General features: G+C 37.3%; 1 protein-coding gene and 1 pseudogene across 6 annotated transcripts in view; both read right to left on the bottom strand.

Annotated features, from left to right (window-relative positions):
* The window catches only part of CWF19L1 (CWF19 like 1, cell cycle control (S. pombe)), a 24,231-nt gene extending 9,089 nt beyond the window's left edge, over positions 1-15,142 (bottom strand). For 2 of the 6 annotated variants that reach the window (XM_006925885.3, XM_015599920.2), the window contains exons 1-8: positions 15,010-15,142; positions 12,217-12,301; positions 11,316-11,394; positions 10,736-10,837; positions 8,254-8,468; positions 6,097-6,215; positions 2,607-2,691; positions 728-868 (exon numbers count right to left, since the gene is read on the bottom strand). In XM_006925885.3, the coding sequence (XP_006925947.1) occupies positions 728-868; positions 2,607-2,691; positions 6,097-6,215; positions 8,254-8,468; positions 10,736-10,837; positions 11,316-11,394; positions 12,217-12,301; positions 15,010-15,032 (849 nt within the window). In that variant the 5' untranslated portion in view covers positions 15,033-15,142. Of the gene's footprint in view, positions 1-727; positions 869-2,606; positions 2,692-6,096; positions 6,216-8,253; positions 8,469-10,735; positions 10,838-11,315; positions 11,395-12,216; positions 12,302-13,413; positions 14,856-14,970 lie in introns of those variants that run through there. The other 4 variants (XM_015599918.2, XM_025042267.1, XM_015599919.2 and 1 more) reach the window with 4 other exon arrangements.
* Positions 1,407-1,524, bottom strand: LOC112474128 (annotated as a pseudogene).
* Positions 15,143-15,346: the final 204 nt, after the last annotated feature.

The raw sequence follows: 15,346 nt of genomic DNA, 5'->3' as shown, positions 1-15,346 counted from the left end.
TATCCTTCCTCCCAGCCCTTTCAGCCTATTCTAGAGAAGATGACTGGACTCTTAGTCATACTTCTCAACACTTATCCAAGATACCACCAAATTCATCTCTTTGGAAAAGAAAATTAAAATGCAAGGTATACAGTAATTCTTGCCTAAAACAACATGAACCCACCTGAATTCTTTTCCCTTTCTCTCTCAATAGGGCCATACTGCAGTCTTTAATTAAAAAGATGAGAAGGTTGCTCATTTAAAACGTTTGAGAAAGCAGACCATGTATGATAGAAAGGGAATTTGACATTCCTTGCTTTAGTAAATAAAAAATTAATTTCAGAAAAGTCTGCTATTTAGAAATTTCTTCAGAGTGAATCATTACCTACTAGCACTCATTATAAAAATCACAAATTAATTGCTACCGAGCAGTTGTTGGATACTTGCCTGAAAAGTTAAGAACAGAGAATTAACTTTAGACAAGAAAAGACTTAACATGTGTAACCCAAACATGAACCAAATTTAGAGAATGACTTAAAATATGAAACTGTTAACCTTAAACTACAATAAAAAAAAAGAGCTTACTTGAAATCTAAGGCTTTCTAAACAACACCATGATTTCTCAACGGAAAAAAAAATTAGATTCTAGGGATTAAACTTGTCTTATGAATTAAACTATAACCAGCAAAAGTATACATGTAATGGGCAATCCTGCCCAGAAAAATGCCAACTCTCAATGAGAACATACCTCAGGGGAAGGAATTTGCTTTCCTATGGATACTTCCTTCCCAGATTTTCTGTAAGGGTTTTCAGTGACATCTGGAGGCTGTTTTACCAGTTCTGCTGCATCCATTAGTTTCAAGGGAGTAATACTGAATGCATAAAGATACTTTAAAGAAAAATAATATAACATTAAGGAAAATACTATTTATCCAAATGTAATCCATCTATTTTATAGTGATGATTTCACAGAAGGCTTCAAAACTGAGTAAAATTAAAAGGGCAGCAACTGGCCCATCTGTGGCTCATGAAATACCTAGTAAATCAGGTGCCAACTCAGTGACCTCTGCAGGGGCTAACAGAGCGCTGACAAGCAACATTCAAAGTCTCCACCCTTACAAAAAAAAAAGTCAATACAAGGCCTAGAGGGACTTGCTCCATAATCCTTGAAGACAAACTGCTTCTGCCTCTGAGTCCTTTATCTTTCTTTGTATACTTCATCAACAGAATCATGGCACTGTCATTCTTTTTTTCTAATGAAAAATAAATTGGACAACTTAAGTTTTTCCCTCTGAAACTATACAATTTCTGTTGTATATGCTGATAAATTTTTTTAGGCACCAGTAGCAAAGAAATAAATTATTCATTTGAATACCTAGAATTTCAGACTAATGGCACAGGTACTGGGAACTTTATTTTTTTTTTCCCACCTACAGCACCTGTCTTCCTATGTGGTCTCCCATCCAACTACTTACCAGGCTCGACCCTGCTTAGCTTCCGAGATCAGACGAGATCGGGCATGTTCAGGGTGGCATGGCTGTAGACAGTACTGGGAATTTTAGATGTAATATGAACAGATGCTTAACCTCACCACAGATCATGGAAATGTAACTAATTAATAGTGATACACCATCTTCATCTATCAGAATGGCAAAAACTGTAATAAAAACTTGATACTACCAACTGAGAATGAGAAAGTGGATAGAAAGCAAACAAATTCATACACTGCTGGTGGGGGGTGTAAACTGGAAGAAAATTTTGAGATGAATTTAAGAATGCTTGCCAAATTAAAAAATGTGCATACTCTTTGAATGAAGCATGAGCTGCTTAGGGCTGAGGCTAACTTCACAACTCTGAGAGTAAAGCAACAGACGAATAATACTGTGAGTGATATTCATTCTTGAAAAGGCAGTAAAAAAACAATTACAAATCTAAGAATGCACTGGTCTTAAAAGCTTAAGACATAGAAAAGAGAAAATGTGTATTTGCTTATTTTTCTTATGTACGCTGTTTATAGCATGTTACAGTGGAATAATCTCCACATTATTTATCTATTTCCCCCTTTGACCAATCATTCTGATGTTAGCTGTCTCAATCCACAAAATTCTGCTTTTGGCCCTACTGAATCAGAAATACTCTCAGGGAATTAAGAAAAATAATGTGCTTTTCCTGGTATATTTGCCTTCATTCACCTGCACTGTTTTCCAGTGCAAAGACAGATTCCAGGTATCATTAAGATTTCTCAAAGCCAAAGGGGGACTTAGGGAAATCTCTGAGAGGACCTTATACTTCTGCTAAATGAAGATGCTAAAAGAAGCAAAGCCAGCATACCATCTGAAGGCAAATTCATTAATACCCACAGAGACAATCACACGAGAAGAAAGAAACAGCATTCATTTGAAATCTGTCTTTGTTCTACTGGGCCTGTTTTCCCAAATTTGGCTCTAAAATATCCTACAAAGTACCCAAGGAAAGCTGACCCTTCATTCCCGTATCTTTATAAAGGAGTCACTGAGGTGCTGGGACACTGTGGTTGGGGAGAAGATCTGAATACTAAACTGGGCAAGAGAAACACTTATCAGGCCGAAAATGAATATTAACCTACTCCCAAATACTCAAATCTTTACCTTTTTCTTCTCTGGATTTCCAACATTAGCCAGAGCTATGAACCTGGTGGCATGTTGTGCATTTTCCTGCAGAACGATGTGGTTTCTATAATATATTTGAGAGATAATGGGTTACCAACAAACTTTACTTTTGATTTACAATTGTAAAATATGTAGACTCCGTCAGGCCATGAAAAGAGTCCTGAGTCCATCACCACCAGTAAGATGCTACCTGTCCATCTAGTAGGATAAACATCCCTACCTTCCAGGGCTGTTGTTAGGGAAAAATAACATCATGTATCTGAAAAGTACAAAAACTCCAACTTTTAGTTTTAAAAGAGTTGTAAAACTGGCACAAGGTTGATAAATGCTGAAGCTAGGTGATGAGGATAGGAAGGTTCATTATACTGTTCTCTCTTCTTTGGTGTAATAAAAAGTATAATAATGAAAACCAAAAAGAAATGAGTTTTAAGTAGAAAAAAGTATGCTTCAAATAGTAATATATAGAATTTCATTTTTTCTAGAAAAACCATAAATATACATGAATGTCTGTATTTCATAGACAAAAATATGGAAACTGCATATGCCAAAATATTTTTTGAGCTTTTTAATAACTATTCCACATTGAGCAACTATTATTTGTAATTAAAAAAGGTACGGCATTACATGTATTTTTTTATTTTTAGTAAGTTGAACATTAATACAGATGCCAATCCCTAGAGGTCTTTATTTTCCTCATGCCTCAGAAATTTTCTAAATGTTACAAAAATATAATTTTACTTAAAAATCTAGCATATCATTTTACATAAAAAATACAAAATACACATTTTATAGTCACATTATTGAAGGAAAATAACCAAAAGATAGTCTGTCTGCTACAACTTGTTTTTTAAACGGAGCAAGTACATTCATAGCTGGTAAATGGGACTGGTATCAGTCTAAGGTGAAAGTCATGGTGTTTCACATGCAACTGTCTCCAACTGTTAAAATGACTGGAACAGATTGACTCATAATTAAATGGAAGTTTTAGTAATACATGAAGACATTAAGGAATAGCCTGAGAAGTGTCTTTCTTTAGCACAAGTAGTAACTAGTGCAGTAACCTCAGGGATTGCTAACATTTTCCACTATTAAGTTATCCGGGTGTAATAAGCAAAAACAATGTCCCTCCCACAATGATGTCCATGATTTAATCCCATAACCTGTCGATGTTAGCTTACGCAGCAAAGGGAAATTAAGGTGACAGATGGATTTAATCACGTGCTAATCAACTGACTTTAAGATAGGGAGATGATCCTGGACAACCCGGACAGACCCAACATAACCCAAGGGTCCTTAAAAGTGAAAGAGGGAAGCAGAAGAGAGAGGGAAGTGACTATAGAAGAAGGTAAGAGTGGTAAGAAGGATTCAGTCAGAGTCGCTGGCTTTAAGATAGTGCAAGGGAGCTATGAGCCTTGGAACATAGGCAGGTGGCCTTTAGAAGCTGAAAAAGACAAGGAAACTGATTCTCCCCTAGAGCCTCTAGGAACAAACACAACCTGGCCAACATCTTGATTTTAGCCCAGTCAAACATGTGACCTATGGAACTATATGGTAATAAATTTGTATTGTTTTAAGCTACAAAGTTTGGAATAATTTGTTATAGTAACAATAAAAAACCAATACCACAGGGAAACTGCAAGTACAGATAAAGAAGTTGGGAAGATGTTTCCCCCATTTAAAATAAAAATGACTGATGAAGAATGCTACCCCTGAATGGTATTTTTAATTATGATAAATTGCTCCTCAAGGAAAAACTTTAAGTTTCACAATACAGGGATGTAAAGCATGGACTGACTGTAATTCTAGGTGCAAACGTTAGTAGAGATTTAACTACACTAGTATTTTTTATTATGATAGTTATAGGTTCTCGTTATAACTCTGGTTAAAAAGTTACACAGGGTTTTTTGGTTTTTTTTTTAAACAGCTTTAAGAGCTAATTCAAATACTATACAATTCACCCATTTAAAGTATACAACTCAACAGTTTTTAGTATATTCACAGATCTGAGCAACTATCACCACAATTTAATTTTACGACATTTTTAGCACTGGAAAGAGAAACCCTATACCTATTAGCAGTCACTTCCCATTTCCCTCTAACTAGCCCCTGGCAACCACTTAGCTACCATCTCTACTTTGTAGCTTAAAACAATACAAATTTGCCTATTCTGGACACTATATATCAGTGGAATCATACAATATGTGATCTTTTGTGTCTGGATTCTTTCATTTAGAAAGATAACGTTTTAAAGGTTCACCCATGTATCAGTATTCCATTCCTTTTTTTCTTGAATAATATTCCATAGCATGAATATACCTCTTTTTTTAAATCCATTCAGCGGGTTATGAACATTTGGGTTACTTCCACATTTTGGCTATTATGAATATTTATGATTAATGCTATTATGATAATTTGTGTACAAATTTTGTGTGGACCTATATTTTCATTTTGATTGGAACAGGAGTGGAATTGCTGGGTCATACGGCAACTCTATGTTTAACCTTTTAAGGAAATATCAGTTTTGCAAAGCAACTGCACCATTTTACATTCCCACCAGCAATGTATGAAGGTTCTAATTCCTCCATATTCTTGCCAACACTTGTTATTGTTTACGTCTTTGAAGTGATATCATATGGTGCTTTTGATTTGGATTACACTAATGGCTAATGATGTGAGCATCTTTTCATGTGTCTATTGGCCATTGGTATATATTCTTCAGAGAAATGTGTACTAAGATTCTTAAAAGCTTCTGTTTTTGGTGCATAGTTTTAAAGAACAAGAAGATTTTCTGGAATGTTATACAGAGATATAACAGAAATATCACCTATGGTTATATCTTAGGCTGTGGTATTACGGGAAAAGGGCAGGTTATTTTCTCCTTTTTGCTCTCCTATACTTTTTTAACTTTCAACAACACATACATTATTTTTGTGTAAAAAAGTTTTCATAAATTATTTCAGGGATTATCCATGCCCTTTACAGTAAAGATAATTCAGAGTTAACTTTACGTAACTCTATCACTTCTAAATCACTGGTTTTATTTTCTCTGCAATACATCCTTTAAAAACTCTACCTCCACTCAAACTTTAAAAAAAAGAAGGAAAAAACTGATACATGGTCTTGATTCCCAAACTGAAATACTTCTAGTGATTATATTGATATTAGGACTATACAAAGAGTACTGTTTGACCTGATCAAAACAGGAGTTACTGTGCTACATCAAGCCATGATAATTAAACAATGTTGTTACCTCAGACCCTCAAACCTTTCAGGGGCTCTATATAGTACAATCCCTTGTATTTCAAATTAGAGAACAAACTCATAGAAGTTTAATGACTTGAGAGTCACTCATTTCAGTGCCTGAGTAACTAAAAGAAACTAAGACATTGCTGAAATGAACATGAGAAGTTTACACAGAAAATCCAAGGCAAATTCTTCAAAAAACCAAAAAGAACAAAATGCTACTCACCGATATGGAAGCCTCTCATAATAGGTCTTTTCCAAAGCAGCAAAATGATATCTTGGTTTCAAGACTGTGGCAAGACTGGAGACCAAAGCAGAGCCACATTTTTTGGTATCCACTTCTCCCTGGTAAACAGAAACTCAGTCATCTTTACAGACCTAAGAGTTAACAAAAAATGCAAAGAAATAACAAGACATTTTGCAATGTCTTTGATATCTGTATGTAGATATAAATTTAGGCAGTAGGGTTTGCATAGTAAACTCCATACTTATGGCAATCAGAGAACTCTGAAACACAGAGGGAGAGCTGAGCTATTATAAATACAGAAATAAGAACAACTGCTAGAAGCTAGAGGTTAAAAGGTAAGTCCTTCACATTAATACCCAAAACAGGGTTTATTAATTTTTGGAAAGTAAACTCTCTCTGAAGCCCACACACTACGCTCCTATAATTCATTTTGTTGTGCACCTATAGTTCTGACAATGCAGATAGACAATGAAGAAAATAAAACTTAAGCTAGCTTTCAGGGCTCCAAGGATCCACAGAATATTTAGTATGGAATATAAAAGGACTTCACATAAGTATGCAAACCTTTATTTTACTTCAGTCAAGGAAGGCATGGTTTGTAGAAGGCCACGACCATGCCTTTATTGTAAAGTTTGTAACATAAAGTTTGTCAAAAGTTAGGCTTGTTCCCAGAGCATCCCTAGTTTCCATTAACAACAAATTATGTGACTTCTCATCCACACTATTACGTATAAACTCTAAGAGAAGTTATTAGCTGGAAATAAAAAAATCATCAAAGTTAATTTTCCAGTAAGTAAAGAACTTCTACTGAAATACAGGGAATTGGCCTTGAGCTTAGTTGTAGCATCTTAGGAACTGGTGAACTGTATTGTTTTCTCTCTTACATCTTATACGGTTATTTATAAACTTTAATCAAAATTCTTTTTTAGCACCCCTAAAATGAAGGGGCCTCATTCTTCTGATCCTCCTTTACAGAGCATCACATGTGTCTTTCTCACGTCCACCATCAGCTTAACAGTCCTCTGGATCTTTCCTAGCTTTGCTGCATCTTCTCCACACTGCAATCAGCACTGCCCTTTGTATTCTAGGTGAAGAATAATCATGGCTTTGTGGAAAGGGAAGAGTATTGTCCCTTTTCAACATTCTCCCTGACAATGCCTGGTATCTTGCTGGTTTTTTGGTATAGACATATTGTGCTGAAGTGGCAGACTGCTTTACAGGATCCTTTCTGGACCCCTTCTGATAACTCTGCATCTATTAATTGACATTTGCCCCTAAATGCATTTTTACACTTCCCTTCACTGAAGCTCAGCTGATGCTTTCTATACTAACACACGACCTTTCCAGATCTTCCTTAGGCTTATTTCCACCAATATAGTATTTCCCAATCCATTATAGCTGTCACTCACCAACCTGGTGTACATCCTCTTCTAGGCTGCTTATAAAAATATTAAGATCAAATGCTAGGTAAGCTCCAATGCATCCCAACATTAAAGCTTTCACATTAGAGAAGTACCAAGTTTCCAACATCTCATTTCCCATCTTTAGATCTCTCAATCTTCGATCCCATAATGATTCCATTTTTTAAAAAAATTGATAGGCAAAAAGCTATAATCTGTAATGGAAGGGGGAAAATATGACTGCAGAGCTGCCACTAGCTATAAATCTTTTCACTAAAAATTAGTGAATACTCAAAATACATTAAGAGGAAGCCTGAGAGACGGTACCTGAAGCAGACAATATAATCTAAAGAACGATTCAGTCATAATTGAGATTTCAGCAATCTCATCTGTGAATCGTGCTTTCATAGAATCAACTTTTGCTTTGGTCAGTTGATATAGCTTTAGGTATCCTGAAAAAACTCACAGAAGATTTCTACTGACAGGTACTAAGAGCCGAAATACTCAATATAAAGCAAAAAAAAAAAAAAAAAAAAGAGCCCAAATTAAGAAAAATAATCTACAGTCATAGTAGGAGACTTCTTTTTAAATTAATAAAATTTATTAGAGCAATTTTAAGTTTACAACAAAATTGAGCAGGATGTACAGAGAGTTCAAAAAAAAAAAAAAAAAAAAAGCCCAAATTAAGCCAATGCAATTTGCTTTTAGAAATTACAACTGAGCAAGCATTACTCACAGAAGAATTCCCAAAGTTCCCCACATATTTGGGCCATGGGGATGTGAGCAAGATATCAACACCCTTAAACTGGGATGTTGAACACAGCATTGTCCTCAGGAAAGACACATCTTTGGGACTAAAACTGTAACCTGGGACTGGCTCACTTAAGGACTCTGTCCCACTGAGGTACACAATCTGTAGTCCCGAGCTTCCGGTGAAGACACCTTTACGACCTGGTTCAAAGAAACATGGAAAAGTTTTAGTCAAAACTGCAAATGACATGTCACTATGGAAATGAATCTCGATCTCTGCCACCAACTCTCCAACTTCCCTGCCTTCTACACGTCTGAATGAGTGTAAACTCTCCTAGAGCCCCCTTCTGGCTGCTAGGCCTCAGTGTTGGATGGCTACAACAGTATTGCTGTTCAGTAAAAGCAGCCCTTATGTAGAGGCTGCTGGAGTCCCTGGCTAGTCGGTTTACCCCAGGTGCCTTACAAATGAAAAAAGTTGGGAAACACTAAGTAAGAGAAAGGCTTTCTGCCTACTAGAGGAAATGCTACATGGAGTGAAAGAAACCCAGACACCTGGACATGGGGTGAAGCAATGAGAAGAAAAAAATAACTGCAGTTCTGAGGAAGGTGCAGCCTAGATGTATTCTTCATGAAGGCAGCAGCTTCCAAGAGAAGGAAAACATTTCAAAAGTATAACTGTTTAGGAAAAATTAGAAACTCTACCTCTTCTAAATTTATTTTTCACTTGTGCCTTCAAGACCTTGCTCCACCAGTTTTCACCTTCCTTTCACCTGAGTCTCTTCTCAACTGGCTCTTTCCATTCAGAAAATAGAGTATTAAACATACTAATTAATATACATACTAATAAAGGAACACATATACTAACTGACAAAGTTCTTCCTTTTCAGTTACAAAGTTCTCAAGAGTAGTCTGTCCTAAATGCCTTACCTCTTAATTAGTTTCTTAACACACTAGTTTCCCTCTCCCATCATTCTCCTAAAGGTCACTAATTGCCAAGTCTCTACTCCTGAAACTGTTCTCTCTTCATTTAGTCTATAAACTTAACATCTTTACCGCTCTCAACAGTCTTCTAGTCACTTTCACCTCTTTGCCTACCCTCTAGATGAAGATATATGCCCCAACCATAAGGTACCATCATCTGCCTGCTTCCCTTCTCATTATATTTCTTTAACAAATGTGATCTTCTTGAGCTTTATTTTTCATCTTTATGGGACTAACTCCCCAAAATCTATACTTTCAACATTGACCTTGTTTATAAACTCTAGAAAGATCATATCCAACTATATGTTGGATGTTTTGCCAGCACTTTAAGCTCAGTATCACATGTTTATTATCAAGTTCATTGTTTGCTCCTCTTACTGGATCTCAAAAAATCTTGCAGAGAAATAACCCAAATACCTCAGCTGCTCTTTCCACTCCTGGCACTAAATTCATATGGTAAAATAGCTGCCATAAATATCTCCAGTAGTGGTCTTAACTCAAATCTAATAACTACAATTAGAACTGCTATTAAGACAGGTCCATGTTAGGAACTACAACAAAAGAATTTCAAAATGTATATCTCGCAACTGTGATTAAAAATAAGAAACAAAAATCTGTCCCTCGATTTTATGCCTAAAGGAGACCCATATAATTGAAATAAGATGAGATTGCTTATAGTAGGGCCACAGTCAGATGTAGAGAACAAAGGCCATGGCAGACTACAGTGGAGAGGGAAAGTAAGGACATTCACAGCAAAGAAAATGTATAAGCTTTCTAGAGAAATGAGGGATCAAGAAAGAGGAAATATGAAGGGCAGTGGAGCCATTTTAAGAAAAAAAAAAAAAAAATGAGCTGAATGTTCCAAGAGGCTGCAAACTTGACAACAGGTGAAGGGAAAACAAAAGCAAAATTTGACAATGCTTTTTAAAACAGCCAGACACTGAAAGAACCACTAGAAGAGATTCAGGGGCGTGAGGAAAGAACAACCTTAACCTGGAACTGCAGAGTGGACCTGGAACCAGAAAAAGGACAAAGGGAGTGAAAAACCCAAAGATCAGAGCTAAAAAATTGAGTTTCCAAAAATCTTTAGTGAAACCTAGAACTACAGCTAGTTAGGAATCCAACAAGTAAGCTGTACATATCTAGCAATGTTAAATGGTGAGACTACACACAAGGAGTTTAAACATCATTTACACCTTAAGTACTTGATACACTGTAGACAAGTAGTTTATTCCTCTATTTCAAAGAGTATATATTTGGTTGTGGGAACACAAGGAGATTGGAGGGAGGTGGGAAAGACCACAAAGGGAAAAAATACCAGTTTTAAGGGTATAGACACAAACTTTGGGAACGAATCCCTCTGCCAACACCCATTCTCTCAAGCAGTAATGGCAGACGAATCCAACCACAAAAATCCAGATACTAATTCCTAAGGACACTTTATTATGTTGATTATAAACACATACACACACAAAATGTCAACTTACCCAGATAAGTAATGTTTTCAGCTAATTCACACCCATCAGCATCTTGGAAATATTTTACTGTTTCTTGGTTGTTGGCACCTAGCACATATGTCTGAATAGGAGCTAGAGATAGAAAGACAGTAAACCATAGTTACCAGATCTGGTTTGAAACTTGAGAAATGCTTCCCCATAGGAAAAATAATCATAGCAAAAGTAAAGAGTCTGCAATCCTACCTGTAGAATATGCTCACCAACTATGATATCCTACACCTAACCTAGCGGCCTATTAAATGGTGTCACCAGGTTGATGAAGTGACATCTTAAAGAGGATGATCAATGTATAATTAGGAAAAAACACAAAAAAAGGAAAAAGAAAAAGACATGGTTGTATTTATTCAATTCCTACGTACTTAGATTTTTCTGGAACTACATCCAACCAAATTCAAAATGTGAACATTTAGATGCATTTGCATTCCACTCAGATCAATGCAGAGCTCAAAAGGAAATTCTTAAATAACTAAAACATGTGAAAAACAACCCAGCAAGAATTGTGTAGCCTTGAAGCTTTGTTAGAAATCATTTGTTAAAAATAATTCCATACCTTTCTTGATGCCAGTTTTATACTCCTCCCATTCAGCATTTGGAATGGAGCCAAAGAAATTTCCTACACACAACAGCAGCTAAAATGAGTATTTTAAACAGATATGAGATTTTTTTTATCAGTACATAATTGATAGTAACCTTATTCAGCTAATTATCCTAAGTAATGATCACAAACCAAGTTTTTTCCTTAATCAATTTGCAGAATTTCAATAGATGAATTCTTTAGCAGCAATTGTAGTAGCTACTCTAATTCTATAAACTACTAAATTTTGGCTCACTGGCTATCAAGTTCAAATTGGGGATGGGGAAGAGGGAGTCCAGGGAAAGATGGAGAAATTGACCTAAAAGAATCACTCTGTGAAATACAAACTTTAAACATTAGGTACCCTGAGAAATACAGGGCATATAAAACGCATTTCCTGCCTGTTGGCCTTTACTCAATCTTTAACCCAATGAACATACTGCCCCCATATCTGTAATAGAATTTACAGTCTAGTTGGTGACCACACATAACATTTATATATGGTTCTTTGGTTTGTGAAGCATTTGCTCATATGTTATCTGACTTAATCTATACCAAACACTCATGAAACACATTTCTGCTTCCCAAACCCAGAGGTCAGAATCACTTAGGGATGTTCTGCTAGTCTTTTTTTCAGTTTCGTGTACAGTAAAATAAAGTAACAAGATTAAAATTCAAAAAATATAAAAAGGTAAACAGGTCTCCCTTCTTCCACCACTCTGCAGCTACTAAGTTCCTAGGCTCACAAAAGGAACTCAATCTAACAAAAAAAAGAGAGTATGTGTTCAACTGAGAAATGAATAAAGGAGCCCAAACTTGATTTTAGTATGTTCGACTACAACAGTAAAATTATATTCAGTAAAGAGAAACATCTTACATCAAAGTTTCCACTTTTCTTCTGAATTGTTCGAACTCTATTGAATAACATATCAAACTTTCCTTCAACATCTCCACAAGCCAAGCTGCAAACAAGAGATAAACATTAAGGCAATTCAGGAAACATGAATAGGCCTGCTAGGTTTGGTAAATACTTATCTTCCTGGATCAGGTAGAGATGTGACCCAGTCTCTCTGAGGTTACCTGAGACATTCAGTGCATGTGAACTATTTCTGACCACTGGACAGCTCCATCTAACGGTTTCACCAACACCTCCAACTCACCATATCTAAAATTTAGCATATCATTTCCTCCGAAATTGAACCAGCTTCTTCTCCTCTCTTCCCAAGTTTCGTGGATGGGTCTACCACCTAGAGTCAAAAATCTCCCTTCCAGTCACCAAGTTCCATCAATCCCCTTTCTCAAACATCTTACACACATATTATCACCACCTACAATATGCTAAGTGCAATATGCCAAGTAATACTGTAAGAACATGTTAGGAGTAAAAAGAGGAGGAATACTCAGTTCAAGCCTCAAACAGTTTTACAATCGGAGAAGGAGAGATACTCTGATAATTGTACATTTATATGAAAAGGGCTACAATAGGAGTTATATGTAAAGTGTTATGGGGTAGGGAGGTAGGAAGTGGCAAGAGCTCAGGTTCATAAGGCAGACTGGCCCTAAGTTGTGAAGTAACTTGTTCTATCATCTCATTTCTGAGTTTTTATAATTCTGATTTACATGTTTTTTCCACTTCTCATATCATTTCCTTAATGTCTTTTAACTCATCTTGAAATATAGTTCTTACTGATTTGTCATTGCTTTTCTGGTGAATTTTATTGTCCATATCACTGAATATTTTCAAGCTGAGAAATGACATGATCGTATCTGTTTTAGAAAGATCATTTTAGTAACAGAGTCAAAGGTGGTCTGAAGAAACAACTGACTGTAAGCAAAAACATCAGTAAAAAAGGCGAAGTCAAATGAAGATGGGGCGGGGTGCAGGGGTGGGGGGGACAGATGAGAAATCTAGAATTCTGAAGACCTGAAGACAAAGTGGAGAGAAGTAGGATGGGAAGTGAAGGATAGAGGATAGCTGCAAGGTTGAACAACTGACAGTCTGTGATATGGCAGGGGCAAAATCAAGAGAGAAATATAATAAATCTGGTATTAGATGCAAAATAAATAAGCTTACACTTCCTCTGATGCCTTCTCTTCTTCCAATCCATCCTTCAGACACCCAAGAGTTTAAAACTTAAAAACATTAAGAAAATCAATTGCCTGCAGAACCACAGCCTTACACAAGTCCCAGGGCCTTCTCCGAGTTTCCCTAACATAAACCTTCCCTGCTGCCAATCTGATTACTCTCTGCTCTTGCCATTCTCTGGGGTAGTTACTTCTCCTAGCATCTTGAGTGTAAATTTTCCCCATTGTTCATGGCTTAGCACTTCTCTAAAGTCTTCCTGACCAGCTCAGAAAGTCACTTTCAAAATTCCAGAAATCCATACAGCGTCTCAGAGCAAGCTCTGTAATAATCTATTAAGCATTTTTATTTATCTCTGAGCACCACCTCTTCTAGGAGGCCCTTTGCCTCCTATCACTCATCAATTCCTGGTGCTCCCATGGGATCCTGCACTTCCTCTATCATAGCAGTTGTCACATGTAATTATAATTGTTTCTTGGAGAGCCATATCCAGTTTGTACACCATAGGACACCTCAAAATTCATCAGCTCCTCGTCTGGTCCTTTTCCAGTGTTTCCTCTCCCGCTGAAGAGAAATAGAAATCTAAAACCCCAACAGTGCTGACTCCTCACTCACAACCAAACCTTATCTTCAAGCCCTATTGATTTCATCTCCTTAATAAACCATGAATTCCCTGCATTTTTCTTCTGCCATCACTCTTATCTAATCCTAGCTGTCCTCTATTTTGGCTCTAATTTGTTCTCCACACTGCAGCCAGAATCGCTTTCCAAAATGAAAACTTGATCATGACAAGGCTTTCTTAAATATTACACGCTATTTTTAAAGATAAAAATATTAACCAAGGCTCGATTCTGACTCCCGAGTCCTCACAATGAGGCAAATGCTCCAATTATACACCTTCTCAGAACTGTGAACCTTTTTTCCTGACATTTATCACTACCATAATTTTGCATTTCTATGGATTCTTTGATTAGTATCTGTTCCTCTGGACTATTACCTACATTAAGACAGGAACTTCATCTGTGCAACGCCTAGCACAGTGCCTGGCACACTACAATTGTTCAATAAATATTTGCTGAATATTTGTTGAATTAATGGATAAATGAAGTCCTCTTTTCACCAGCCAGGTGCACACCCCGCCACACACACACACCACACCCCTCCCTCGAAAAAGTGCGCCAGGGAAGAAGCACTATCTATCTATCCTGCCCAGGGCCCATCAGTGGGTTCCATGCCTAGAAATTTTGGTTAATAAATGGAGTGCAGGAATAAATGAACGGGAATTGATGTATCAAAAGGTCAGCACGGCCTAACGCGGAGGCCTGACGCTGGGAGCTTCCGCTTCTCCCAAGGAATGTCGCCGAATGTCTCCCTTCGGAAGCGAAAACAATGGTGAAAAGAGGCCAGCCGCAGTGAGGCCAAGACCTGATAAGAGCTCACCAGCATGCCCCGCTCTCACCCTCCCCTTTTCATCTTCCCTTCGCTTCTCGTGAGATCCCGGCCGGGAGACACGGGCGCGCGCACACACAGACACACACAGAGACGCACACAGACACACACAGCGGCTTCCGATTCAGGGTCACTCACAGGCGCAGAGGTTTCTGAGCCATCGGTTCCTACAGCGTGGGTTGGGACGACTACTCAAAGTGGGGACACCGATCCCGCGCTCCTCAGAAAAAAGCAGCCGCGCTACAATATGACGTCACACACTCTAACCAATGAAGGTTCAGTTACCTACGGCGAGTGCCGAGGGACAGAAGACTCTTTCGGGTGGTTTTGCTTCACTGAGGAATTGAGAGGCGAGCAAAGGAGAGAGGGAGGGGAAATGACAAAAAGGAATCTCATTATGATTTTTTATTTCGGAGCAATTGAAGTTATTTAACTGCTAGGAAGTTCCCAGCACAATAATGGGCCCTAACCTAGC

Source organism: Pteropus alecto, unplaced genomic scaffold (genome assembly GCF_000325575.1).
Source record: "Pteropus alecto unplaced genomic scaffold, ASM32557v1 scaffold88, whole genome shotgun sequence".
NCBI lineage: Eukaryota > Metazoa > Chordata > Mammalia > Chiroptera > Pteropodidae > Pteropus > Pteropus alecto.
Note: the sequence above shows the minus strand (reverse complement) of the source record. Positions and strands in the feature narration are given on the sequence as shown.